The sequence below is a fragment of the Scyliorhinus torazame genome, chromosome 5 (genome assembly GCF_047496885.1).
Source record: "Scyliorhinus torazame isolate Kashiwa2021f chromosome 5, sScyTor2.1, whole genome shotgun sequence".
NCBI classification, from domain to species: Eukaryota; Metazoa; Chordata; class Chondrichthyes; order Carcharhiniformes; family Scyliorhinidae; genus Scyliorhinus; species Scyliorhinus torazame.
The window spans coordinates 246,255,373-246,282,977 of record NC_092711.1 but is presented as its reverse complement, the minus strand read 5'-3'; the positions used below and the strand labels follow the sequence as shown (position 1 = coordinate 246,282,977).

Here is a 27,605-nt window from a genome sequence, read left to right as displayed (position 1 = left end):
TTGTACAGTTAAGACAGTTAGTATATCGTCAATGGGCCCGGCCCAGCATTTCTGGGCCTTCCATGATGCTCCTCCGCCTCCCCCAGGAGGAATTAACGATGGTGAGGTTCACATACAGTATTTAAAATTGGGAAACAGGTGCCATGGCTGCGGAGAGTGCCGGAGGGGGTACAAACACTGTCCAACATCGCCATAGTGCGCTGACAGTTGTGCCGCAGTCTGGGAGCCAGGGCCGGGGGAATTTGCGGTTGGGGGTGCAGCTAGGAGGTGGGTCATGGGTCGGGGTGGCTGGGTACAGATCGCCATTGCTGTAACCTGCAAGGCAACCATGACCCCAGCCAACCCGTCAACGAGATGCGCATGCTCCAATTCCAACGCAACCAGTGCCATCACCTTGGCTGGGATTAGGGTTGGCATGCATTGGAAATTGTGCGGGTTCTACATGGCGCCAGTGCCAGCCCATTAATGTGACCTGAATCACTCTGGCACTTGCACCACTTTCGTCCATGTAGAACACTCGCAATTCAGTCCCGGAACCAACACTTAGTCTCTCAAACGGAGAATTCAGCTGCATGTCTTTTAAATGTTGCTTTTGTTGTTCTTCTAACACTAGAGATGTCAACTATCGTTGAAAACAAATCAGTATTAACTTTACCGATTTTTTAAAATGTCTAATATTATGCAAGGGCCTGTGTCAATGTTCCCCAGCTACTTACAACTACAACTCCTTGTTATTATTACTATAATTAAAATATCTATAGGTCAATCCAAGAAAAGAGTTTGGGATTATAGGTAAGGGTGGTGAACCCACTCACCTCAAAGGATGGAGGGTTGCAATGGTAGTTGGACTGAACCTGTAAGGTGATGGTTCCCATCAGTTCTTTCTGTAATACAAGCAGCAAGAAGTTTACCCAAGTGGACAGTTACTCTCAAACAGAACAAGACAAATTGCTTTCCTTAGAATAAACCGACAAACAGCAAGTGTAAATTAAAGTCGAAGTCCATTCATTATAAACTGCCACTCGGTTACATCATACTTCAAAAACACGTTGGAGTCCTGTTGTCACCTAATTATATTGACATGTATTTTCCTGTACATCAGCATTGTTCAGTGTCACCACCCTCCATTAACAGTCTTGTCGTGATGTGGATTGCAGTCTGGGTAGCTATAGTAGGATTAGCAGTAGTGTCGAACCCGAGTAATAGAAGTGTAAATAGTTTAATAAACGTGTTGAAGTTATCTCCACGTCTGAACCTTCCTCTGTCAAGTGCACCACAAGGAAGCCGCTTATGTTACACCTACAACATAACAAATCAAATCTTTCATACATCTATCCTTTTATCTCCATTTTTAATATGTGTGTACAATCTATTGGGAATTGTGATAACAGAAGCTAGTTTATTTTACTTTCCATTCAATAATGCGTCTTAATCTTCAGTTTGGGAACACCATCCCCTATTGCAGGGAAATCACATGTCCATAGGTGCCCTCAGCATCCTGTCGGGTTGGTCTCTGAGGAATACCGCTGAGTGCAGAAGGTTGGGTGAGAGGGAAAAATAGTAATCGAATCTCAGGCCCTCTTCACTATCTAGTGACACCTGTTGGAAAATGAATGTATGCAATGGATCCACAACCACTCAGATTTTGCTTGAGACTGAGGTGAATTCCATGAATCCATAAGTGTCAGGTTGAAAAGGGAGAGGAAACGTTCAGCCTATTTGGTCTGATTACTACGTCAATTTATTGTTCTATAAATGTGCCGATGATGTTTGACAGTTTGCTTTGAAAGTGGACTAAATTCTAGAGAGCTCAATACTTACCAGCACCAACTGCAGCTGCTCCACCGTTTGATTTGCTGCACTCGTTCCATTTATTTCCAGAATTTCATCGCCAACATGGAGTGAGCCTGTTGGTCCAAGAGAATGACACACTTTCAGCTTCACTGGGCAATATAGAACATAGAACATACAGTGCAGAAGGAGGCCATTCGGCCCATCGAGTCTGCACCGACCCACTTAAGCCCTCACTGCCACCCTATCCTCCCTCTCTCTCAGGCGGCAGCACGGTAGCATTGTGGATAGCACAATTGCTTCACAGCTCCAGGGTCCCAGGTTCGATTCCGGCTTGAGTCACTGTCTGTGCGGAGTCTGCACATCCTCCCCGTGTGTGCGTGGGTTTCCTCCCACAGTCCAAAGATGTGCAGGTTAGGTGGATTGGCCATGATAAATTGCCCTTAGTGTCCAAAATTGCCCTTAGTGTTGGGTGGGGTTACGGGGATAGGGTGGAGGTGTTGACCTTGAGTAGGGTGCTCTTTCCAAGAGCCGGTGCAGACTTGATGGGCCGAATGGCCCCTTCTGCACTGTAAATTCTATGAATTCTACGATCCCCGTAACCCAATATAAACACACCAGGGCCGAGTGACCTGGTGAAGCCAGGGCTACAACTCTCCTACCATTACAGAAGGCACATGATAGGTTCCAGTTTTCAATTAGATAGGAGTACTGCCCCCCCACCACCACATCACTTCAAATGATGCAGAGCTCGACACAGCCTTTAACAAGGCAGCGGGTTGCTCAATCCTGTCACTATGATAGATGCAATGCTGAAAGCAGTTTTCAGTGAGGCAGGAGGTCTGCAATTTTCTGTCGCACCAGAAGATGCAGGGTGTCACCCGGCAACAGGTGTAGGACTGAATACACCTGTCAGTGAGACAGCCTCCCACCCCTTCTTTCATCATAATGGATGACGGTTAAATGCACCCTTTAGTGAGGCAATCACTGGCCGACAATAAAGCAAAGACCTGAGAGAGCAGTTTTTCTGGTACAGAAATAAAATAGTGGATGCTGAAAATTTGAAATAAAAAGAGAAAACGTTGGATAAACTCATCAGGTCTGGCGGCATCTGTGGAGAGAGAAACAGAATGAACGAGTGGAATTTTAGTGGGGAGGTGGGGGTTGGTGTTCTGGCCTTGGAACCAGAAGTGGATCTCGCTCTCGCACAGCTGGGCAGTGGGACGGCACTGACAAACTTCCCAGAGGCAGCCACCTAATTGGTCGCTACCGAACCCGCCATCTAATTAAGGATAGCTCTTTCTTGCTGCGGATCCTGTCAGAGGCAGCCAGCTCTGAAAGCTCAGGCAGCACCTAACGGAGAGCAGGTTTCTGCTGAGGCAGGCTGTCAACTTCAGGCCTGCAGACATTCAGTTTAAATAACATTAAAATCATGGACCAGAATCAGAGGTTTTCTGCTTCTAACTCTGGTAGGTGAAGGCCAGGGGAGGATGGGGTCAGAAAGGGCAAAGGAATTGGCTGTCCCACTGTCATGGTCCACCCGTGAAGTTAGGCCATTTAAATGAGGTACCTGTGGATACCCTACTGCTCATGACCCTGAACCACATCAGGAGGAGAGAAGGAAAGGAGGCGAAAAATTATGAAAAGTTAAAATCTCAAATAGGCTTCAGAAATAATATGGCGGAAATGTTAGGTGAGGAATGGGCAGCATCTATTTCAGTTTCATACCTTGCCTGTGAATCATCCCTCCATGCAGGATCCTTCCAATGACACAGCGTCCCTTGTCATTTAGTTTTAGAGTAATTCCCTGTGGATATAATAGGCAAAATTAAACATCTTTCCAAATGGCCGATGTGTGAATCTCCAAAGTGGCAGCAAAACTGAGAGATGGTAAGCAATATTCCTGCACCACATTAAGGACCATGTGAAGGGACTGAAATTGAATCTAACAAGACAGGCAAGTTAGTGTCAGGTGGGGGGTTAAATTTTCAAAGATCTGTTTCCCAATCGCAACGCACCTCCATCTCAACCATTTCCAGTATTACAGTGCTTTGAAGGTGAGTAAGCAGCCCACCCACTCCAAGGAGGTGGGGGTTGCCACTTATAATGTGATAATGAGGTTGCCAGTCTCATTGTTATTCAGGTTTACAAATTTAACTTTGGTGGGCTGGTTTTCCCCGAGTGTCAGGAAACCCAGCAGCTTAGCTGAGGTGCGGACTTTGTGAATTCAGGAGGTGTGTGTATTTATACCCCCCTGAGGTGTGTGCCTGAGAAGCATCTGCTTTCGGCCCACTTCCGCCAATGACCATTCCACCATCCAGCAATTCCACCATCGCTTGGCATCATGCATTTAAACAGTGGCAGTAATGGACCGAATGTGACCTGGCAAGCTCGGCTCTTGGTTGTGCTGCTGGAAGGGGATGGCATTAGACGTTAAAACATGAATATCTTGCTGAGCTCAGTACTGAGCTGCAAAAGGATTAGTCCATCCATAATGTTGTCAGAAAAGAAACCTGATGGCCAGTGACAGTTGTGGAAAGAGATTGCCCCCCTTTAGGTGGCAGCCTATTTTTATTAATAATAATCTTTATCACAAGTAAGTTTACATTAACACTGCAATTAAGTTACCGTGAAAAGCCCCTAGTCACCACATTCTGGCGCCTGTTCAGGTACAAGGAGGAAGAATTCAGAATGTCCAATTGACCTAACAGCACGTCTTTCGGACTTGTGGGAGGAAACCGGAGCACCCGGAGGAAACCCACGCAAAGACGGGCTAAAATGCAACACAAATTATTTTCTTTCCCAGAAAGCAGACATACCATCGGTTCACTTGTACTTTTCTGGAATGTAACCATTTGGATCTTCTTGACATTTTGTGCCTCATGTTCTTTACTGTTACCATTCATGTAAGGAGATGAGTTGGCACTGCCATTGCTGTAGACATCTTGGGCAGCGCTATTGCATGTCAACATGTAACCCTAATAAGATCATATTAACATGTTAGAACATAATACAGTACAGCATAGAACAGGCCCTTCGGCCCTCGATGTTGTGCCGAGCTTTGTCCGAAACCAAGATCAAGCTATCCCACTCCCTGTCATTCTGGTGTGCTCCATGTGCCTATCCAATAACCGGTTGAAAGTTCCTAAAGTGTCCGACTCCATTACCTAGCCACTCTCTGAGTAAAGAACCTACCTCGGACATCCCTCCTATATCTCCCACCCCGAACCTTATAGTTATGCCCCCTTGTAACAGCTACATCCACCCGAGGAAATAGTATAGAACATACATAATGCTGAAAATAAATTCTCACATGGGTAAAGGTACATTTTTTCCAGCATAATTCGGAATTGAAAGGCTTAAAATAGGAACTCCATTTTCCATTTAAATAAAATAGGGGGATTTATTTTTCTAACTTCTTTCAATCGTTCTCTCTGTAATTTTCTATAATGTATTGGCTTCCCCCCACACCCCTCCCCAACGTATTTAGGAAGGTTTTCTTTTGATCTAGAATATTAGAGCTGGAAGATATTCCTGTGAGGGTTTAAATTGTTACCGTATTACATTGGTCCTCCCATTTATCTACGGAAAACAAGGATGTTTACATATTTGAATGGAGCTATCAGCAGATTTGTGCAATGAAGTGAAAAGTTTACTAACCGGTCAAAGGCAGCCGTACCTTATCAGATTATACTGTATGCAAGACCTCATTTTGTACTGTGTAATGTCTCTGAACATTGCACTGTGTGGCATGTCTGTCTATTTTCTTTATTCACCAGGTCTGTCGCCACAGATTATGGTTAATTGCCGAAGCCTTTTCATTCTTAAATACCATTATATAATCTCAAAAGTGACAGAAAAGCTCCTGCAGACTGTGAATGCATTGCAATGTTCCAACTTTGAGCTTCCTTAATTCTTCCTTAATGCTCACCATTCCTTTAAGGAAGTACTCTGCTCCCAATCATACACAGCTTATCATAAGATATTCTCCATTTAGCTGTACACCTGGCGCAATTTTCAGGTGTCATCAGCAAAGGGTCAACCCTGGCTTAATTTGTGAGACGAGTCCCAAACTGCAGTGGGCATTTGCAGTGATTCTGAGGAGTCGATCCTAGTTCTAGAAATCCCTCTGGAAAAACAGCTGAGTAGAGCTGAAGGAACCCTTCGCCTTTTTCCGGTAGTCACTCCTGTAAGGAAGGCTGGGTTTCAGCTAGAGGACTAGCCAAAGTCTAACACAATTTTGAGGGCAGCTGTTTGACAGGACGACAATTACAGAAAAGACCCAATTCAAGTTACATCCAAGCCTTTGGGCAGTAGTGGATGAACGCATTCACAAGACATTTATCTGTTCTCTATTTTAATGCAGGCATGAACTTGTTTATTTTAATAGGTAATTGCCTCAGCTAAACTTGCAGCCGCGTGAATGTAAATAACATGTTAAGCATCTGTCTGCTAATATCACAGCAATATTTTGAAGGTTCGTATGAAAACAATTCTCAGATTGTACTATTGTATAAAATATTGAATGCCCTCTTTAATCTGCCAGCTACACTCAGTTTGGAGCTGCCAGAATAATATTTCAGAGCCAAAGGGGCTTCACCTTAGGCATATTGCATATCAGACGTCACTCCAGCTTCAGGAAGCAGTCTCACTCTGTTTAGATTAGGCTAGTACAAAATGGACTTTTGGAAAGGTTACTCTAGGTGAAAATCCACCTTGCTTTCCATTATAGATTCTTTTGTCAAGGGTTTCTCAACTTTGATTAATCAAAGGCACGTAGAGGTGGGAGGACACGGTTCGAATTCATTTTATTATCCAGTCCCTAAGTCCGATCATCTGACAGTGCAGTCACCAAAATCAGAGGCTCATGCAGTCCCAATCAGATTATCACTGCCAGGTTAATACGATAGGGTGGCTTGTTACTCTGGCCATCACTAACTGAAGCCCCAGTCTAAACTCTAAGCTTTAAACTAAATATTCTGCTGAAGCTACCCCGGCTGCCGGATGTTCAAAAAATAGATTTCATTTTCTTCATGATTCATTTCCGGGATGTGGGCATCGCTGGCTAGGCCAGCATTTATTGCCCATCCCGAATTGTCCTTGAGAAGTCGGTTTCTGCTCATCCTTTTTTAAGACTCTTACCAGAATTATTTTTAAGATGGTAACCACTTCTTCAGCATCACATTTCGTGCAACATCCTGGCAGGTTGCACCATTTTGAGAGACATGACAGTTGGGCCTGAACTAACCTCACCTGCAATACCATACGAGCACCTGCCAGCAGGCATTATTGAATAACTGATTATTCCTGCCCTCCCACAACCACCCAGAGGCACGAAGGCCAATTGTGGGAGTCTAGCTGCTGCCCCAGCTGAGGCGAAACCACTTTGATTTGAATTTGTGGCCTTTCTGGTATTTGGCCACAGTTCCACTCTTGGTGCTGCATACACCCAATAAATCAGTGGGTATTTTAAGAGGAGTTGGGAAAGTTGCCTGCCTCAGTCATTGGTGGAAATGGTTAGGTAAAACAATCCTGTTAAAATTAAGTATGTTTCTGAGACTAAGGGCGGGATTCTCCGTTGCCCGACGCCCATGTCATAATCAGCGATCGGGCGGAGAATCGACTCTGACGCCCAAATTGACACCGGTCAGCCATGCTCTGCCCCCTCGGAAATGGGATCATAGCATTGCGCGCCGTTGCAATGGTACTGGCGTGTCATCGACTGGCCTTCCAGCGATGCTCCGCGTTCCTGATGGCGTGGGACATGTGTGGGATCCATGCCGCTGGCCAGGGGCTTCCACGAGGGCTGGGGGGACTGGTCGGGGGTAGCCAGGGAGCGGGCTGTGGAGTTACAGATGGCGGGTCGAGGCCGCGCACGGCCGATGCCATGTTGTACGGCGCGGCCGCTGCAGGTCATCAGCCGTTCGCATGCGCCGCCAGGGACCCGGCCATTCTCTGCCCGCTTTCAGCGCAGGAGCCGGGCGTTTCGCCCGGTGCTGGTGCTAGCCCATCACCGGTACCGGAATCTGAGGGGTTCACGCCAATTTTTCCCACGTAAACCTCCCGCAGAGTCTCCGTTTGAGCCGGCACTTAGCCTCAGAAATGGAGATTCCAGGCCTAAGTGTTTGCACCGCCGCAGAAATCGTGTACTTTCACGACAGAAAAACTGGCACCAAACCTGAACTGATTCAGCGACCGTGGAGGGGCAAGCACTGGCGCCATATGGAACACCATTGATTCCAATGAGAAACGGTGTGGGATTCGCCCGGTCCGTGATTGACACTCGGGAATCTGACAAGCTGCAGCCGCACATTACAATCCCCACGCACACCATCCCAGCCAACCAGATGGCACTGGTTGTGCTTGAGCGTGCCCACACAGCTAATTGGTCAGCTGGGGCCAGAGAGCTCCTAGGGAGGTGGCCTGGATGGACACCTATATGACCCGTGTTCACAGTGGGCTGTTAGTGGCCTATGCAGCTGCATGGCTGCCTTGCCAGCTACGGCAATGGTGTTCCGTGCCCATCCTCCCTCAGCCCACTTCCTGGCCACCCATGGATACTCCCCCCAGTTCGGGCAGAAGCCTCCCAGCCGGTGGCACAACTGCCAGCAAACTATGGCGATGTTGGTCATTTATCATTACCCCCCTCTCCCTCTGTAGTGCAAGCCTGGACAGTAAGTGCCATCAGGTAATGTTTCCATCTGCAGCCTCATAGTTGACTCCAGTCTTACTCCTGCCTGACATACATACATGCATGCACACCTTTCAGTATCAGTCACCAGATAATGACCAAGAACAGGAACTAGGGGGGGTCATTTCAACCCCTAACGCCACCCCTCCAAACCAATGGGCAATTGATGGGATCAGATCAGTCACCCAGGTTGCAACCAATAAACTTTACTCTTCATTGAAATAAAATTGTGTGGTCCGGTCTGCTCGTCAGTTTCATGTCAGGCTAGTTAGGTTAAAATTGACCCCATGTGTTTGATTACTTCCTCACTTTGGGGCATCAAAGTGAATTATAGCAGCCGCTGAGTTCAGCTCTATTGAACTCCGTTCAATACCAAAGGCTTCTCCTGATGAGTTTCCAAAGGGCTTTTCTTTTAAACAGGAGATCTTTCACTTGAATCCAATCCCTTTCTTTGTAAATACACAAACTGTGACCTGATGGACGTGATACAGATGGATTGGTACAGTTCCCAGGAGCTTGTGAACTGTAAACTAAAGCGGTGAGGAATGGCATATGAAGAATTAAAATTGTCCAGCACTCTCAGGTAAACCACAGGCAATTTGTAAAAAGGCTTCAGTGAAACATAAAAACCTCTTTATTGTGAGGTAAACTCCATTACTGTGAAAATAGCTGATGTTTGAGATCATTGTTATGTTGATCTTCTCAAATAACTGAAAAGCAACCAAAAATATGTAATTTGTTAAAGAAACATCACTTTGCCGCATTAACACACATGTTCCTTGAATCCCATATCAGCATGTTGTACATCTCTGAAAATATGTGTAAGCTTCAGTATCCAGGCACCAACCCACTGACCAATGCCCTGGGGCACCATGACTGCAAATAACCTCAGCATCAGTTTGAAGCTGATCCTAATGGAGCCTGTTAAGTGCCAGCACAAAAGTGTAAGAAAACCAACAAAACGCTGCAGTACTTGCACAGAAAAAGAGATTAAAATTTCTTAGACCAGCCACTATGCAAATAATGCATCTCATAGGTTGTGTAGTATAGTTTTGACTCACAGACCAACATTCATAACTTTAGTGTTTTGGGTTCACATATTGCATGAATGTTGTTTCATGGTTTGTGTGGTGCCTCCTCTATATGCTAGTGCATAATTTATTCACAGACGACAACACTTAATGACGTGTTTCACTTCTGAGTCCACTAATGACCCGATTTGATAATTCATCAGCTGTCCAAAATACCTCTCACTGTAACACCTTTCAATAAACTGATAGATAGGGCGCGATTGAACGGCCATGCTGCACCCGTAAGGCAGCGCACCGCAATGCAATGTGGCCGTTAGAAGCCGGGAGACCCCGCTCCCAGAATCTATCTAACTCGCAATGCCTCGAGAGATCTATCGTGATATCACGAGATGCTGCGATGTGAATACCGCCCATTGTGGGCAGGGTCACTTTTTGGCAAATCTGCATATTAGTGCGAGACAGCTAGTCTCACTTTAATGTGCAGTTTCTCAAAGTTCCCGAGGGGTTGGGATCTATCCCCTTTGCCTCAGTGACCTCAAGCGAGGGCTGTTCAGTATTGGTCTTCACAAAGTAAGGTTATCAAAATTGAATGGAAGAAGTGAAGGGAATGGGTAACTCTGATGGAAATGTACAGTCAAGACAATTCGAAATGTTCTGTAATGTTTATGATAGATTTTATGAATAAAGTATATTTTTTTGAAAAAAATAAAAATAAATTGGTCTTCACAAACAGGGACCAGACGGAATGGCACTCGTGGGGATCGGAGGCCCCCAGGTGCATGCCCTTTGGGCAGGATGGTACCCTGATGTGCCAGGCCTGCACTGCCAAGGTGTCCAGATTGCACTGTCAGCTGGCAGGGGCATTGCCAGGGAACCAGGTTGGCATGGTTAAGGTGCCAAGCTGGCATTTTACATGTAGTGGCCATTGGGCCGGGATGCCCTGTGATTGTGTTGGGGGTGTGTGGGTGGCCTAGGGACCTCCTCATAGGGAGTTGGGGCTTGGGGGGTGGATCATGCCGGGGCTCCATTTTTAAATGGCGTCCTGATCTCTCGATACAATGAGGAGTTCTGGCGAGTGGAGCTTATTAGTGCAGAAACTGGGACTATTTGCAGCCTCGGCCGTACGTTTCCCCTAGGGCCTCCTAAATCACCTGAGTGCAGTTCAATAGGGTTGTGTTTCTCGGTGCAGCGAGCGCTGGGAAATGTGTGGCTAAACACGCTCGCTATGGATCATTGTTCCCATTTAGTTAAATCACACCCATAACTTGAAAATGAAATGAAATGAAAATCGCTTATTGTCACAAGTAGGCTTCAAATGAAGTTACTGTGAAAGCCCCTAGCCGCCACATTCCGGCGCCTGTTCAGGGAGGCTGGTATGGGAATTGAACCGTGCTACTGGCCTGCCTTGGTCTGCTTTAAAAGCCAGCTCTTTAGCCCTGTGCTAAACCCACCTCTAACTGTTCTCCCAAAATGATCACCATAGAATCCCTACAGTGCAGAAGGAGGCCATTCGACCCATTGAGTCTGCACCGGTACTTGGAAAGAGCACGCCACTTAAGACCATGCCTTCACCCAACCCAGTAACCACACCTAATCTTTTGGACACTGAGGAACAATTTACCATGGCCAAACCACCTAACCTGCACATCTTTGGACTGTGGGAGGAAACCGGAGCAGCCACGGGGAGAAAGTGCAAATTCCACACAAACAGTCGCCCAAAGCCGGAATTAGACCCAGGTCCCTGGAGCTGTGAGGCATCAGTGCTAACCACTGTGCCGCCCTGGGGAGCAGAAGTTAAATGCTATGGGAAAAACAGTTTTACTAGGCCGACTAAACCATTGAAAGTCATTGGTTACAGAAATCTCTGGAATTCTAATTCTGCAGGATTGTTGTGAAATGAAGGAGAGGGGGATAAATTGACATGTCAGTGATAATTGTATCCGGAAAACTGAATGGGAGCGTGGTCTTGGCCTTCCATTATTTCCATTGGGCTGTCTGAGAAATCTACCTCTTTCAAAAACTTACTGGTCTCTGCAGGGGTCATAACACACCTCCCGTAGTCTTTTGTTTAATATTGTCTAATATGCCTTGCATCTACAATCCATTTTTCCTCATGACTCCTGCCCACCGCTATGATGAACTCCAAATAGCCTGCTTCTCACTGTAACATTATCCATAACCCTGCCTTCACTGTACAATTCCCCAAATTCTGCCCCTTACTGTAACATTCAACAACATCAGCTTCTGTTATGTAGTACCTTTTATGCAATAAAATATTTCAAGGTACTTCACAGAGGCATTATAAGCAAAACATGACCCTCAACCACATTTTTAAAAAAAATATTTGGAGTACCCAATTCATTTTTTCCAATTAAGGGGCAATTTAGCGTGTTCAATCCACCGACCCTGCACATCTTTGGGTTGTGGGGTGAAACCCACACAAACAGGGGGAGAATGTGCAAACTCCACATGGACAGTGACCCAGAGCCGGGATTGAACCTGGGACCTCAGCGCCGTGAGGCTGCAGTGCTACCACTGCGCCACCATGCTGCCTTCAACCACAAATTAAGGCAGATGACCAAAAGCATAGTCAAAGAGGTAGGTTGAGGTAGAGAAGCAGAGCAATCAGAGAGGAAAATATTCAATGTTCTCCAGTGATTCCTGTGCAAAGGGATGTAGACAATGGGTGTAGAATGTGGACAATGCGTGTCACGGGCAAAGAGTTTGTGTCTCTTTTTGTGACCTGTGATTAATATGCTTGTATGTACGGGGTGTGTGTTTCCTTACCCTCGAGTGATTGTCCAAATTAAATTTTTCCAGCAGCAAGCTTTTTGTGAGTTTTAAAATAAAATAGGTTACTTATTATCAGACACTTACCCCGGGATGTTTAAAACATGACATTTCACTCATTCATCTCATACACATTATCAGCCACGCAAAAATTAGATACAGGTGAAGGCAGAAGGTTGGTTAGATAATTATCTGTTTCATGGCAGGCCTGTAGTTTCTTAGATGAGTTAATGCTTTAGTTGAAGTGGAGGTCTTGTAAAGCAGAGATTTTCAGTCAGCTGTGAGGTTTCCAGGAGGTCGGTTCTCAGGTGAACTCAGTGTTGGAACAGATTGGGATGGAGGGGGTCCTTCTCCCACTTTCAAAGTATTACTGTCTGTTACCTTAGCTGGTTGGATGACTTGCAGTGTGGTTGATGGTTTTCAGTAGGATTTTGTCTGCAAGCAGCGTCTTGCTGAAATTTTAATCTAGACTTCTCATCATGTGATTTGCCCAAGTTCAAAGTCATTTTCCAAAAATGGGTGGTGAGCTGATTACAATCCTGTGTTGTCATTTGATATCTTGAAAGTTTGAACAGTCAGTGTCTGGATGTTTGAATGACCCATTCAATTTGTAATTAACCTTTCAAATTAGTTTCAGAAGTGGTATTGATACATCAGTCTGGAAGGTAACCTTTGTTCCCTCTGCAGACATCAGAGTGGTTTCAATCCACAAAATAAACTGGGTAATGCTGAGACAGCTATCGTTTGCAGCTTTTTCTTCAGTTTTTAAAAATATAAAGTATTGACAGAAAGTCCATAGTATATTGACAATGAGTGATGACAAGATTGGATTCAACTGTGATGCATGGTTAAATGATCTGCAGTGTTCACTGTTTGGGGTTTCACATCAAGAATACCACTTGGAATAGTAGAGTGGGGCTACCATTATCTGTAGAGCCGTACCATACCATTTTGTTTCAATCTGAAATGCTGACAACTATATGGGGTAATTTTCTAAATATATATTGTCGGTAGGCAATCTCATCCACTAATAGTGCAGATTCGGGTTTCCATCATCATTGGGTGACATCCTCTATTATATTGAATTGATAAAATTCCCCATTGTGTGCCATTTTTTAGATACCTTGGGCTCGATTCTCTGCACCCCGATGCCAAAACCGCGTTCGGTGACAGGACAGAGAATCCGTTTTCGTGCACAAATTCGGGACTGGCGCGATTTTTGCAGTTCTCCTACCCCCGCGCTGAGTATCCACCACCTCAGGCCATTGCCTGATGCCCGCCCCGCAATTCTCCATTCCTGACTGGCCGATTTCCTGACGGCGTGGACATCTCATGGTCCTGTCATCCAGGATCCTCGCGTGGCGGCTGCAGACTCAGTCCGGGGCTGCCACAGTCGGGGGTGGCCTGATCGGAGGGCAGGGGGGGAAACTTCATTCGGGACTGGGGGCTATGTGTGTGGGCTGTCTGAGACGGGCGAGCGGCCAATGCGGGGCACTATTTCGGTGGTCCATGTCCGTGGGCTGAGTCTGCCATGGAGCACGGCACAGCCGTTGGAGGCCACCACCGTGCATATGCGCAGCCTCTGACCCGGAAGTGCGGGGGCCGTATCGGCAGCTAGAGCTGCGAGCTCTACGACAGGTACCCGCTAGCCCCCAGCAAAACAGGGAATCCGTGGCCTTTAGATGCCAGTTTTCCTGGCGTAAACGACCACAGCCGGGATTCTCCGAGCCTCCGCACCGAAATGGCACTCGGCGGAGAATGGGGCTTCAGACCGCGATCGGGTCCAACGCCACAACTCGATTCTCCGGCGACCAGAGATTCGGCACCAATCGCGCACTCGGGGTCGACGCAATGTCGGTCTGGGGGCCGTTGATAATCCACGGTCGATCGACCGAGTTCCCACTGGCGTGGTTCACGTATGGTTCCACCCGGCGGGAGCTCGGCGTCGTGGCTGTGGTTGCCGTGGCTGTGGTTGCCGTCCTGGTTTGTGGCGGGGGATCAGTCTCCGGGAGCCATCGATTGGCGAGCACGCGCAATCTGGGGGGGGGGCTTACCTTCTTCTGCGCCGGCACGCTGTGTGGCTCCGCCATGTTGCGCGGCGCCTGCGCGGACCTGCGGCCGGCAGTGCAGGGCCGCGTACGGAAGCTGGAGCACTGCGGAGCACTCCGGCGTGTGCTGGCCTCCTGTGGGCTACAGAGTCGCTGGGCCAAGAGGCCCGTTGACACCAGTGTGAAACACTCCGGTGTTTAAGCCGGCATCAACACTTAGCCGCGTTTTGGGAGAAACCCGGCCCACAGTTTTCACGACGGCGACGGCACTTAGTCTCAAAAATGGAGAATTCAGCCGCTTAATTGTGGAAGAACATTGACATATTGGAGAAGGCTCAGGATAAAGCAACAAAGCTAATTGTGGTTCTTTGGACACCAATTCCTCTAGTGGGGGGGGGGGGGGGGGGGGGGGAGTGGGAGGGTTGGTGGGTGTGCACCCAGAACAAAGGGCCATAATTTTAACGTTACAGCTCAACCATTTAGGTGTGTAATAAGGAAGCACTTTGTTCAAAGGGTTTATATAAAGGGTAGTGAGAAGTAATCAAGTAATGGTATCAAGCGATGTGCAGCGAATATACAGCATGACAGAACGGACTCAAGGAGTTGCATTGTGTACTTCTATCCCAATGTTTTTATGTAGCAAAACCTTTACGAGAGAGGGCATTGCAGAGGGCCGGACAAGCAGTCAAGGCAATCATGCCGAATAATTGCTGACACAATAAATAACTCAGCTAAAGCAGAAATCAGCCTTTAGATATTGTGCCCTGTGCATGGGCATGTTATGGGTTTTTGATGCAGTGTAATGCTGTATCAGAATCTACAGATTGTCAAAAAATTAACTACAAGGATATTGAATAGGTGGCACTTGCAGGGCAAGATAAGGGAAATGCCACCTCTTCAGAACTTGCATCAGTCAAACTTAATCAGTTTGAAAATTGCAAATGTGTCACATGAACTGAGGCAACATAAGCCACAGGTTGTGTCACATTGCTGACTGTAACTAGTCAGCAGTTATTCGCCGTAAGTATAACTGTGTTACAAAAGCATCTGGACTGGAAATCTCATATGACGCATGGTCTAAAAGTTTACTGCAGTATAAAGAGCAACTAAACTAGTCAGCACTTTGCCAAAGGAGGAAGGAAAAGCTCTGCTGAGGCTAGCAGAGCCCAGAGGAGACTTACAATACTTCACTTTAATGATAACACTATGGGCTACTTGCCAAAATATCCAGCATTGAAACCTTAGGTGCACAATTCCAAACAGCCTCCAGTTGCTCCTAAATTGTAGCAACTTCTTCAACAGTTAGGTGGATAAAGATGCTCAAAATTAAAGGAGATTGTTGACAACTCAGACAGAGTAAAATTACCCACTGTGAAACGGCCTACTTGGACATTGGGTGAAATGAGATTGGTCCTGACTGCAATACCCTCCAAAGTTAAATACCCTGCTCAGTCTCATTAGTCCTCATATTTGGGGACATGGCATTTGAGAATCAGAGGGCCCCAAGTGTCTACACGGCTGTAATGCAGAACGGACAACAGGGACAACAACAGGTGAGAAACTGGTCAGGTAACTTCTGGCATCCAGACAGTATTTTCTTTCACTATATATTTGTCTGTGGAAGCATACTACAAACTTTCCATCCTCACTTGTTCTAATGCAGCAAACAACATAATTTTCTCCGGTCATTGTAGACCCGTGATGATCGGAACACATTTGTCAGCCTTGTTTTCTATAATCTCTGAAGCCCATGTCTGCTTTTCAGTGCCCTAATTACTTTACCAATTCCCTGACCATATTAGATTATTTACATTTAAAAGTTATCAGGGCTACCATCTCAGCAATTCATGTGTGGTTTAGCTAGCGCTACCCATATAAATGTTGGTTGAATACGGATATTAGTCTGTGATGCTGACGCAACTAAAACAGATGGCAAAACCCTGGCCTCTCACCCACGCCATAGCCAGTCTTCCTGTGCCCTAAAGTGGGAGAAAGTCTGTGTGGAGTTTGCACTTCTCCCCGTGCCTGTGTGGGTTTACTCCGGGTGCTCCGGTTTCCTCTCACAGTCCAAAGCTGTGCACGTTAGGTAGATTGGCCATGCTAAATTAACCTTAGGGTCCAAAGGTTGGGTGGGGATACAGGACTAGAGCTGGGATTGGGCCTAGGTATGGTGCTCTTTCGAAAGGTCGGCGCAGACTCGATTGGCCAAATGGCCTCCTTCTGCACTGTAGGGATTCTATAATTCTAACCATGTTCCGTACATCTAAGTCACATTTCCCATATCCTGCCACTCACTCTGTGCATTTGTCACACTCATGGCGACTGCTCCATCTGTGCTCTGGATGCATTCATTGTGCTTCTATCTGTGCCCTAATATAGTCAGTACACTGGTCACACATCTCATCCCCTGGCACTTTCCCCATGGTATGTGTATACATTGAGTGATATATGATTGTGACAAATGGCTTCCAACACTGACCTTCTAGAGTAAAAAGGCAGGATCAGGTTATTGAGTGGCGGGATTAGGCTATTGAGTTTGATGATCAGCCATGATCATAATGAATTAATTCTTTGAGGAGGTAACAAGGAAGTTGGACAAAGGAGAACCAGTGGATGTGATTTATTTAGATTTCCAGAAGGCCTTTGCCAAGGTGCCGCATAGGAGAATGTTAAATAAATTAAAAGCCCATGCTGTTAAGGGCGAGATCCTGGATAGAGGATTGGCTGACTGGCAGAAGGCAGAGAATGGGGATGAAGGGGTTGTTTTCAGGATGGCAGCCAGTGATTAGTGGTGTGCCTCAGTAGTCTGTGCTGGGGCCACAATTTTTCACAATATACATAAATGATCTTGAAGAAGGAACTGAAGGCACTGTTGCTAAGTTTGCAGATGGTAGATGGTCCCTCTGTAGAGGGACAGGTAGTATTGAGGAAGCAAAAGGGCTGCAGAAGGATGTGGACAAGCTAGGAGAGTGGGCAATGAAGTGGCAAATGAAATACAATGTGGAAAAGTGTGAGGTTATGCACTTTGGAAGGAGGACTTTAGGTGTAGACTATTTTCTAAATGGGAAAATGCTTAGGAAATCAGAAGTACAAAGGGACTTGGGAGTCCTTGTTCACGATTCTCTTCAGGTTAACATGCAGGTTCAGTTGGCAGTTAAGAAGGCAAATGCAATGTTAGCATTCATGTCAAGAGGGCTAGAATACAAGACCAAGAATGTACTTCTGAGGCTGTATAAGGCTCTGGTCAGACCTCATTTGGAGTACTGAGTAGTTTTGGGCCCCGTATCGAAGGATGGGTGTGCTAGCCTAGGAAAGGGTCCAGAGGAGGTTCATGAGAATGATCCCTGGAATGAAGAATTTGTCATATGAGGAATGGTTGAGGATTCTGGGTCTGTACTCGTTGGAGTTTAGAAGGATGAGGGGGGGATCTTATTGAAAATTACAGGATACTGCGAGGCCTGGTTAGAGTGGACGTGGAGAGGATGTTTCCACTTGTAGGAAAAACTAGAACCAGAGGACACCATCTCAGACTAAAGGGACGATCCTTTAAAACTGAGATGGCGAGGAATTTCTTCAGCCAGAGGGTGGTGAATCTGTGGAACTCTTTACCGCAGAAGGCCGTATTGGCCAAATCACTGAATGTCATTAAGACAGAGATAGGGCGCGAAATTCTCCCGAAACGGCGCGAAGTCCGCCGACTGGCGCCAATCAGATGGGCATCGCGCCGCCCCAAAGGTGCGGAATGCTCCGCATCATTGGGGGCCGAGCCCCAACATTGAGGGGCTAGGCCAGCGGCGGAGGAATTTCTGCCCCGCCATCTGGCGGAAACGGCCTTTGTTGCCCCGCCAGCTGGCGCGGAAATGACATCTCCGGGCAGCGCATGCGCGGGAGCGTCAGCGGCCGCTGACAGTTTCCCACGCATGCGCAGTGGAGGGAGTCTCTTCCGCCTCCGCCATGGTGGAGACCATGGCGGAGGCGGAAGGGAAAGAGTGCCCCCACGGCACAGGCCCGCCCGCGGATCGGTGGGCCCCGATCGCCCCGCGCCCCCCCCCCCCAGGACCCCGGAGCCTGCCCACACCGCCTTGTCTCGCCGTTCAAAAGGTGGTTTAATCCACGCCGGCGGGACAGGCAATTTATCGGCGGGACTTCGGCCCATCCGGGCCGGAGAATCCAGCGGGGGGGCCCGCCAACCAGCGCGGCCCGATTCCCGCCCCCGCCGAATATCCGGTGCTGGAGACTTCGGCAACCGGCGGGGGCGGGATTCACGCCAGCCCCCGGCGATTCTCCGATCCGGCGGGGCGTCGGAGAATGACGCCCAGGTTCTTTATTAATAAGGGGATCAGGGATTATGGAGAGAAGGCAGGAGAATGGGGATGAGAAAATATCAGCCATGATTGAATGGCGAGCAGACTCGATGGGCCGAGTGGTCTAATTCTGCTGCTCTGCCTTATGGAATAGCGGAGCAGGCTCAGAGGGCTGAATGGCATCCTCCTGCTCCTATTTTCTATGCTTCTATGTTTCCAACACAAAGAATGACCATTTGGAGGCGAACCAGAATGCTAGTATTTAGTATTCAACCATAATACTGTAAAAGTAGAACATTTCCTTTATCTTTTTTTAAGAGGCAATTTAGAACATAGAACATACAGTGCAGAAGGAGGCCATTCGGCCCATCGAGTCAGAACCGAACCCACTTAAGCCCTCACTTCCACCCTATCCCCATAACCCAATAACCCCTCCTAACCTTTTTGGTCACTAAGGGCAATTTATCGTGGCCAATCCACCTAACCTGACGTCTTAGGACTGTGGGAGCAAACCGGAGCACCCAGAGGAAACCCACGCAGACACGAGGAGAATGTGCAGAGTCCGCACATGGCCAATCCATCTACTCTGCACATCTTTGGGTTGTGGGGGTGAGACCCAAGCAGACACGGGGAGAATGTGCAAACTCCCCATGGACAGTGACCCAGAACTGGGATCAAACCGGGTCCTTGGCGCATTAGGCAGCAGTGCAAACCACTGGGCCACCATGCCGCCCTGATAGAACATTAAAAAAAAAGTGAAATAATTAACAATTAAACAGTATTAAACAAAAGAAGCTACATGCTACATCTGTTTTAAATTCTGATGGTTCCATCCATCGCAGTGTACTAGAACCATTCCTCCCCCTAGAGTATAACTGAACAGGATTTGAGACATTTGGATGGGAACATGCTCACCCAGTCATGGTAAGATATCAGCATCTATTCTTGATTAAAAATCATTTTAAATAAAATACTTGGAGTCATGTTTTGGTGTGCCTCAAGGTGAGTAAGGATATTTGCACTCTGCAAGGGAACAGTTCCAAGATGAGACTATAGCATCAAGCATGTCCCTGTGCTCTGCTCCTTTAACATACACTACCCTTCATCTCAGAAAAGCATCTCCCCTACTGCACCAGTACAATTTTGTTTTCCATGTTCTACATCTGCAAGGTTGTCAGTTTAGTGTCAAGTTGCAGCAATTATGAGCAGTTTTATCATTTGGGAATCAAATCGAATCAAGCTGAAATTATTTCCAGTACTATTTGGGTAGCCCAAGAGGATGAGTTCTGCCAAGCTGGACCAGGATTGCATCCAGACATATGTGAAAGACCAGGGGCGTCATTCTCCGACCCCCCGCCAGGTTGGAGAATCGCCGGGGGCTGCCGTGAATCCCGCCCCGCCGGCTGCCGAAGTCTCCGGTACCGGATATTCGGCGGGGGCAGGAATCGGGCCGCGCCGGTTGGCGGGCCCCCCCGCTGGATTCTCCTGTCCCGCCGGCGTGGATTAAACCACCTTTTGAACGGCGGCGTGGGTGGGCTCCGGGGTCCTGGGGGGGGGCGCGGGGCGATCTGGCCCCGGGGGTGCCCCCACGGTGGCCTGGCCCGTGATCGGGGCCCACCGATCCGCGGGCGGGCCTGTGCCATGGGGGCACTCTTTCCCTTCCGCCTCCGCCACGGTCTCCACCATGGCGGAGGTGGAAGAGACTCCCTCCACTGCGCATGCGTGGGAAACTGTCAGCGGCCGCTGACGCTCCCGCGCATGCGCCGCCCGGGGATATCATTTCCGCGCCAGCTGGCAGGGCAACAAAGGCAGTTTCCGCCAGCTGGCGGGGTGGAAATTCCTCCGGCGTCGGCCTAGCCCCTCAATGTTGGGGCTCGGCCCCCAAAGATGCAGAGCATTCCGCACCTTTGGGGCGGCGCGATGCCCATCTAATTGGCGCCGTTTTGGGCGCCAGTCGGCGGACATCGCGCCGTTTCGGGAGAATTTCGCCCCAGAATACTAACTTACTCCCCATGAAAGTACACAATTTTACCATCAGTTACAACAGAATAAATAATTCTTCACACTGTGCACTAAAACAAAAGCAAAATACTATGAAATAAAAGTAGAAAATGGGGGAAATATTCAGTAGGCCTGGCAGCATCTGTGGAGAAGGAAACAGAATTATAATTTTAGATTAAGGACCTTGCTTCATGTAATGTTAACTCTGTTTCTCTCCCCGCAGATGTTGTCAGACTTAGAGTACTTTCAGTATTTTATTCCTCGAGATTGAGTTTGCTAAGACTAAAGCTAAAAATTTGCATCAGTGAAGTCAGCAAAGATTGTAAACCTTCCCCGACTCCAGAATCATTTACCACAATACAGACAAGTTATCTTAGACATGAAACGTTTAACTGGACTGGATGCACAATTTACTTCAGAGTTATTGATAGAAATTCTGTTCAGACTATTGCCCTTCCTTGTAATATATGCATTATTAACTGGGCAGCCAAGCTATTTAGGGTTCAATGCATAGAATCATCTGCGATATCTGGGTAACCAAGAAGAACTTTTCAGCAAGGCTGGACAAAGTTGGACTTTCATGTTCTTTGTTTGCACAAGATAAAAAAGGATTCTTCCAATCAATTTCTCAAGTGTGTACTGGAAGAATAGACTGCATTTCTACTAACTTAATGAAAGACATTAGTCGTTTAAGACGACGAACCACTTTACCACAGATCATCAGTCCAGAAACTGAGAACAAGAAGATAAGTGAAAGAATCACTAAGGCAAAGATCAAGCAACAAGAGGTATACAACAGACATACCACACCTTTACCTGAGTTTCACGAAGGGGACTTTGTGAGGATTTAATGATCCAGAAGGTGGTTGGCCAAATCTTGCCACAGTTCTAAAACAGGTAGCACCCAGATCCTACCTAGTGCGAACAGAACGAGGAGCGCTGTTCAGAAGGAACAGAAGAGCACAAGGTTCAAGCTCAACGGGAAAAAGTTGTTCAACGAGACAACATATTTAAGGACATTGTTTTACCAGGTCCACGTTTAGCACTAACACAGCTAGAGGATGGACTAGAGTAATCTAATGCCTTGAATATTCCACTGAGACGTTCTCCCAGAAGAAGACAACCTCCAGAGTGACTGAACTTGTGATTGTAATTTAACCATTCTCATCTAAGTGATGTAACTGTAATAATGCAAACAAATACTGTATTGTATGATAATAAGATAGTGATAGTTATTAGTAGGTTAGTTATAAAAAAAATATCACAACCACTGTAATAACATTTGTTTTCACAAAGAAAGGGTGTGTGGTATTATCATAACTATCAGAATTACACGGGGTAATGTAGTATCATAAATAGCCACTAGAGGGTGCTGCAGATACTACTATATAAAGCAGTGATGCTAGACCTTCGGGGAGGAGTAAGCAGGAGACAACTAGGGAAAGGTGTCCAGAGAAGTTAGTGTGGAAAGTTAGATTGTAGTTATACCGGTGAGTGAGATTCGCAGTAGGTGAGTGTAGTTAGATGTTATTGATCAATTCTAAAAGGACTAAGTGTCAAAACTCAGTTTAGTAGTGTGAATAAAATCATAGCTTTGTTTAAGTAAAAGCTATACTGTGGTCTTTGTGAAACAATCCATCCTCAATAAGCAACACAAAGAACACCACACAACCCATTGAATATGGTTTGGCTCTTTTGAAGAACAATGTAGTTAGTCTCACTCCCTGATTTTTTTCCCCCCACATTCCTGCAATTTTTTTCAAATTCTTTTTTCAATTAGGGGGCAATTTAGTGTGGCCAATTCACCTACCCTGCACATCTTTGGGTTGTGGGGCGAGACTCACGCAGATATGGGGAGAATGAGCAAACTCCACATGGACAGTGACCCGGGGCCGGGATCGAACCCAGGTCCTTGGCGCCATAAGGCAGCAGTGTTAACCACTGCACCACCATGCCACCCCCCTTGTAAAATATTTTAACACTTTTTCCAAGTGTCAATAAAATGCTTGTGTGCTAGATAGTCTAAGAAACCTGCCGACCAAGTGATAGGTGGGATCCACAAATCAAGAGCATATTGCAATAACCAAGTTAGAAAACAAAATGAGCTGACAGTCCAAAGATGTTCAGGTTAGGGATAGGCGGGAGTGTGGGCCTAGGTAGGGTATTCTTTTAGAGGGTCGGTGCAGACACTATGGGCCAAATGGCTTCCTTCTGCACTGTAGAGACTCTGTGGATCCTGCTGGGTAAACTGATGTGTGCATGTATGGATCAGTGCACACGTTCAGACGGATATCAGTGGCCATCTTGTATGGCTGTATTGCAAGATGCTGTAGTGGAATTATCGCCAAGCAGCCCAACTTTGTCCTTATTATGAAATAGCTGAAGATGGTTGGGCCCGGGACATTGCCCTGAGAACCTCCTGTAATGTATGCTGCGAGTAAATTGACAATCAGAGCCATCATAAGGAGACATTTCTTCACACAAAGAGTGGTGAGCCTGTGGAATTCATTACCACAGGAAGTAGTTGATGCTAAAACTTGGGCCAAAAGGCCTCCTCCTGCTCCTATCTTCTATGTATCCATGTATCTTCCTGGTGTGTCAGATACAATGCCTCTTGCTGACCTTGCATTCTGCTTCGACTGTACTTCCATACTCAGCTGAATGTTACCTTAATTTTAAGAGTAATTACTCTCACTTTTCCTTTGACATTCAATTTTAACTCATTCCCGATCCAATATCAAATAGGAGATTTACCTGATACTGAATAATAATGAGGCAATAGTTCAGCGTGGAAGTGAATGGAAACCTTCATTTCACATGCCAACAAATAAACTGTGGAATGCGAGCCCGAAACATACATAAGTATTAAAGTCCAAACAAAGGAATTCAATGTTATAAATTATCCTGAAGCAATTGCCTGTTGGCATTTATTCAGGACTGTTTGCCAGTTCGATGTTAAACATGCAATCAGATTCCTCCGTATAATTCCAGTCAATAGAACTGAAGGAAACTAACACCACATTACACAGTCTGAACCAAAACTAACCCCTCCATGTACATAAAACAGATACTCTGCGGTGGGTTTGCCTGCTGTACAATGTTGACTGTTGTGCTTAGACTCACATATGAAGCTGCTAAGAACTACTGAAGTCCTGTGCGTCGAGTGTTATTGAGCCGGAACAATGTTAAGTACACATCCAATTGCTGACTCCACACCTTATCTCACGGTTGTAAATACCTTGGTAGCTGCTGACTACAAGATTACTTTTGAGAAGCTAGCCAACGGTTAGGCAGGTGCTTCATAGCAGTGCAAAGTTCAGGGCACCCAGCCTAATTGAATTATTCTAAGACTTCATGGATCAGCGCATTTTAACACCCAAGTGGCAAAGTTCACCTTAGACTTGATTGCCTTGCCTGACAAAAATGAATAAACATTTAATTAGGCATGCAAAATGACCTATACCTTCTGAACTATGCACTAAAGGAACTGCAACCTGGTGAGCAGTAAACTGACAGGGTTTGAGATAAAGGATGTCCAGAACTGCAGAAAATCTGACTGCATACCACCCCAGATGTAGTTCCTTTTAAAGATGTCTGTTCCTTTGTTTTTTTTCATTTTCCAGTATTCTCTTTGGCTGAAGATATCAACTGATCGCGGTCTGCAGGAGTAGGTGACTATTTGTTCAAGTGGACTACCTAATTTATGCACTTAAAGGACAGAATGATCAACTGTGGGAGGCATCAGGTAACAGCAGAGGGCAAACATGTCTTCATTCTTTGTCCACACACATGTTCTTTTGAGAAGAGATCTCTGGTAGTGATGTATAGCAAGAATTCTAACTAAGCTGCTTCTCTCTAAACACAGGAACAGTGAAGACAACCGTACTCAGAAAGTTCATCTTACACAATACAGCTGAGAGATCAAAATGGCGCAGATCAGACTATTATGTCCCAACGTTCACCTCAGAATTGATCATGTTGTTTGATAAAAACAAATAACATTTTTGATTACTGATACAAAAAAGCCAGATCCAATCACTGTGCAAAACAGGAATCTGTAACATCAACCATTAAATGAACTGTAACTGTCCATTGCTGCTCCTGATTGGATTAGTGATTTCATGTTGTTCACTTATCCACTGAGCTATAGTGAATCCTTAGCTCACAGTTTCAGTGAGCCATAAAGCCATAAGTCAGAAGGAAATGTCGTACAGCTTGGTGTCCTGCAGATATATCTCCTTTCCTCTTTTCCCCGCCCTCCTCCCCTACCACACACATACATTGTTGAGTTTCCAATCGGTGCTGTTGTGCATCTTTTTCTACAGCAATATCTACCCTGCACATCTGTATTAAATAACAGAACTAGGGAGCACAGCAGGCTTTACACAATTTCTAATGCCAATTACGTCAGTAAATATGCAGTTCAGCTATCAAATTGTGACAAGGTTCATTATATTCATAGAAATATTGCCAGAGAAATACACAATGAACCCCGGTAATTTGAAGGGTTTGATCCATTTTTTGTGATACGTGAATAATCCATACCCATGTCGAGTACCTTCCTTGATAACCAGTAAATAAACGAAAACCCGGCTTTCTGAATATAGTTATACGATACTCACTGAAATCCATATGGAAATGGTAGAATAGCACACAGGCTAATAACCATTTATGGATGGCGGTGGCACAGTGGCACAATGGTTAGCACTGCTGCCTCAAAGCAGCAGAGACCTGGCTTCAATTCTGGCCTTGGGTGAGTGTGCGGAGTTTGCACGTTCTCCCCATGCTTCGTGGATTTTCTCCGAGTGCTCCGGTTTCCTCCCACAGTCCTAAGATGTGCAGGTGAGTGAATTAACCATGCTAAATTGGCCCTTAGTGTCCTGGGATGTACAGGTTAGGTTACGGGGATAGGGCGTGCAAGTGGGCCTAGGTAAGGTGCTCTTTCAGAGGATCAGTGTAGACTCGATGGGCTGAATGGCCTTCTTCTGCATTGTGGGAGTTTTATTCTTTTTATAAATAAATTTAGAGTGCCAAATTCATTTTTTCCAATTAAGGGGCAATTTAGCATGGCCAATCCAGCTACCCTGCACATCTTTAGGTTGTGGGAGCGAAACCCACGCAAACACAAGGAAAATGTGCAAACTCCACAGGGACAGTGACCCAGAGCCAGGATCGAACCCAGGACTTCGGCGCCGTGAGACAGCAGTGCTAACAACTGTCCACCCTGCTGCCCAGTGGGAGTTCTATTCTAAGATAGCGACTGAATAACGCATGGACTAGTAGATTGCAGTTTAGCTGACTGACATACCAATGAAGATTTGCACAGATAGAAAGATTTCTGCTATTGATAAACCAAGGCGAATATGTAAATCTCGCAGTGCAGGACATCATCAAAGCTAAAAAGGAATAAAACAGAAGAGAAGGTGAGTCAGAATGTCTTCCTAGTGGTTAGTTGACACTAGAGTGAAAGACTGAGGGAGGTAAGGAAATTCAGTTTTGAAGAAAGAATAGAGTAGGAAGCTAGGTAAGGAGTGTTCAGTTGGGATGCAAAGAGGATGAGCAGTGTTTAGTAGCTTAGTAATTGTGGTACTGGACTGAGATTCTTTGCAACCTTCCATCTCATGAAACAATGGTTTGCACCTCGGTGGTCAACTGTGTGCTAATTATCACCAGGTCTGGCTCAGGAGCCCAGTTCAGGTATAGCAATCTCAGCAGCACCTGATGGTGAAGACAGTGGTGCAATGTTTGTTGGCCTCTGCTTTCAGCACACCCTCCTGTCACTCAGGTGCACTTTCTGTTTCTCCTCATCTTTTCCAGTGCCCTTCCAAGCAAAGCCAGTTTCCAGGGGTCACAGCCATCGGTGACTGTCTCCCAATTGGCTGTGTTAATGTCAGGCATCTTCATATCTTACTTGCTAAGGAATGGACATCCAGCAAGTCATAACCTGGTGGCCAAAATGGGCAGCACGGTAGCACAGTGGTTAGCACTCACTGTAGCTTCAGAGCTCCAGAGTCCAAGCTTCAATTCTAGTTTAGGTCACTTGTGTGTGGAATCTGCAGGTTCTCCACGTGTCTGTGTGGGTTTCCTCCGGGTGCTCCGGTTTCCTCCCACAAGTCTCCCTCGGTGTACCCAAACAGGCTTCGGAATGTGGCGCCGAGGGGCATTTCACAGTAACTTCATTGCAGTGTTAATGTAAGCCTACTTGTGACAATAAAGATTATATAATTGTTAATTTACTGCACAGAAGGTCTTTCGTTTTACGGCATTCATCCATTCAATGAATGTGGCCAAGTCATCACAGATGTGGTTGGTTTAGTAATGAGTGTACTTTGATCGAATTAGCGCACTTCAGGATCTCTAAGTTAGGGACCGTCCTGCGATGAGATGCCAAGGACACACCTGAGACAGAGAAGGTGGAAACTTTTCATCCTTTTCTCTTGTCTAGCCTATTATCCAGGTCGCACCACTGTAGGGGACTGTGTAGGAGAACGCAGGCAGTAAACTTGCAGTTTGATGTCCTCAGTCAGGTTGCTGCTGTTCCACACCCTCTTACTCAACTTGGACATAACAGCTGCGGCTTTTGAAATGCGTGTGTTAGTTTCAGCATCAAGTGACAGATTACTGCTGGTGATTACGAAGTCTGAGATCTTTGAAGCTGTCAACAACCTGGAGGTTGAAGTTGGTAATGCCACCGTGGTAAATTGTGAAACCGAATTCAACAAATCTTTCTGCATTTGCAGCAGAAAAATGACCATGAAACTCCCTGGATTGTCACAACTGTCTAGTTTGCTAATGTCCTTCACTGAAGGGAGCTTGCCGCTGCTATCCCACTTAGCAATTGACTTTAAAATGTCCTCTGAGGTATGGGAGGGAGGGCTGATTGCGGTTGTTGGCTATTTATTGAGTTATGCGGTGTACTCCTGTTTGTTATCTTTTGGTTATCTTTTTT

General features: G+C 46.3%; 1 protein-coding gene across 2 annotated transcripts in view; it reads right to left on the bottom strand.

The window, feature by feature from the left end:
- mpp1 (MAGUK p55 scaffold protein 1) overlaps window positions 1-27,605 on the bottom strand; it is a 101,017-nt gene that overhangs the window by 26,143 nt on the left and 47,269 nt on the right. For both annotated transcript variants that reach the window (XM_072505284.1, XM_072505283.1), the window contains exons 2-5: window positions 4,611-4,769; window positions 3,520-3,598; window positions 1,822-1,907; window positions 816-884 (exon numbers count right to left, since the gene is read on the bottom strand). In XM_072505284.1, coding sequence (XP_072361385.1) covers window positions 816-884; window positions 1,822-1,907; window positions 3,520-3,598; window positions 4,611-4,769 — 393 coding nt within the window. The remainder of the gene's footprint in view (window positions 1-815; window positions 885-1,821; window positions 1,908-3,519; window positions 3,599-4,610; window positions 4,770-27,605) is intronic.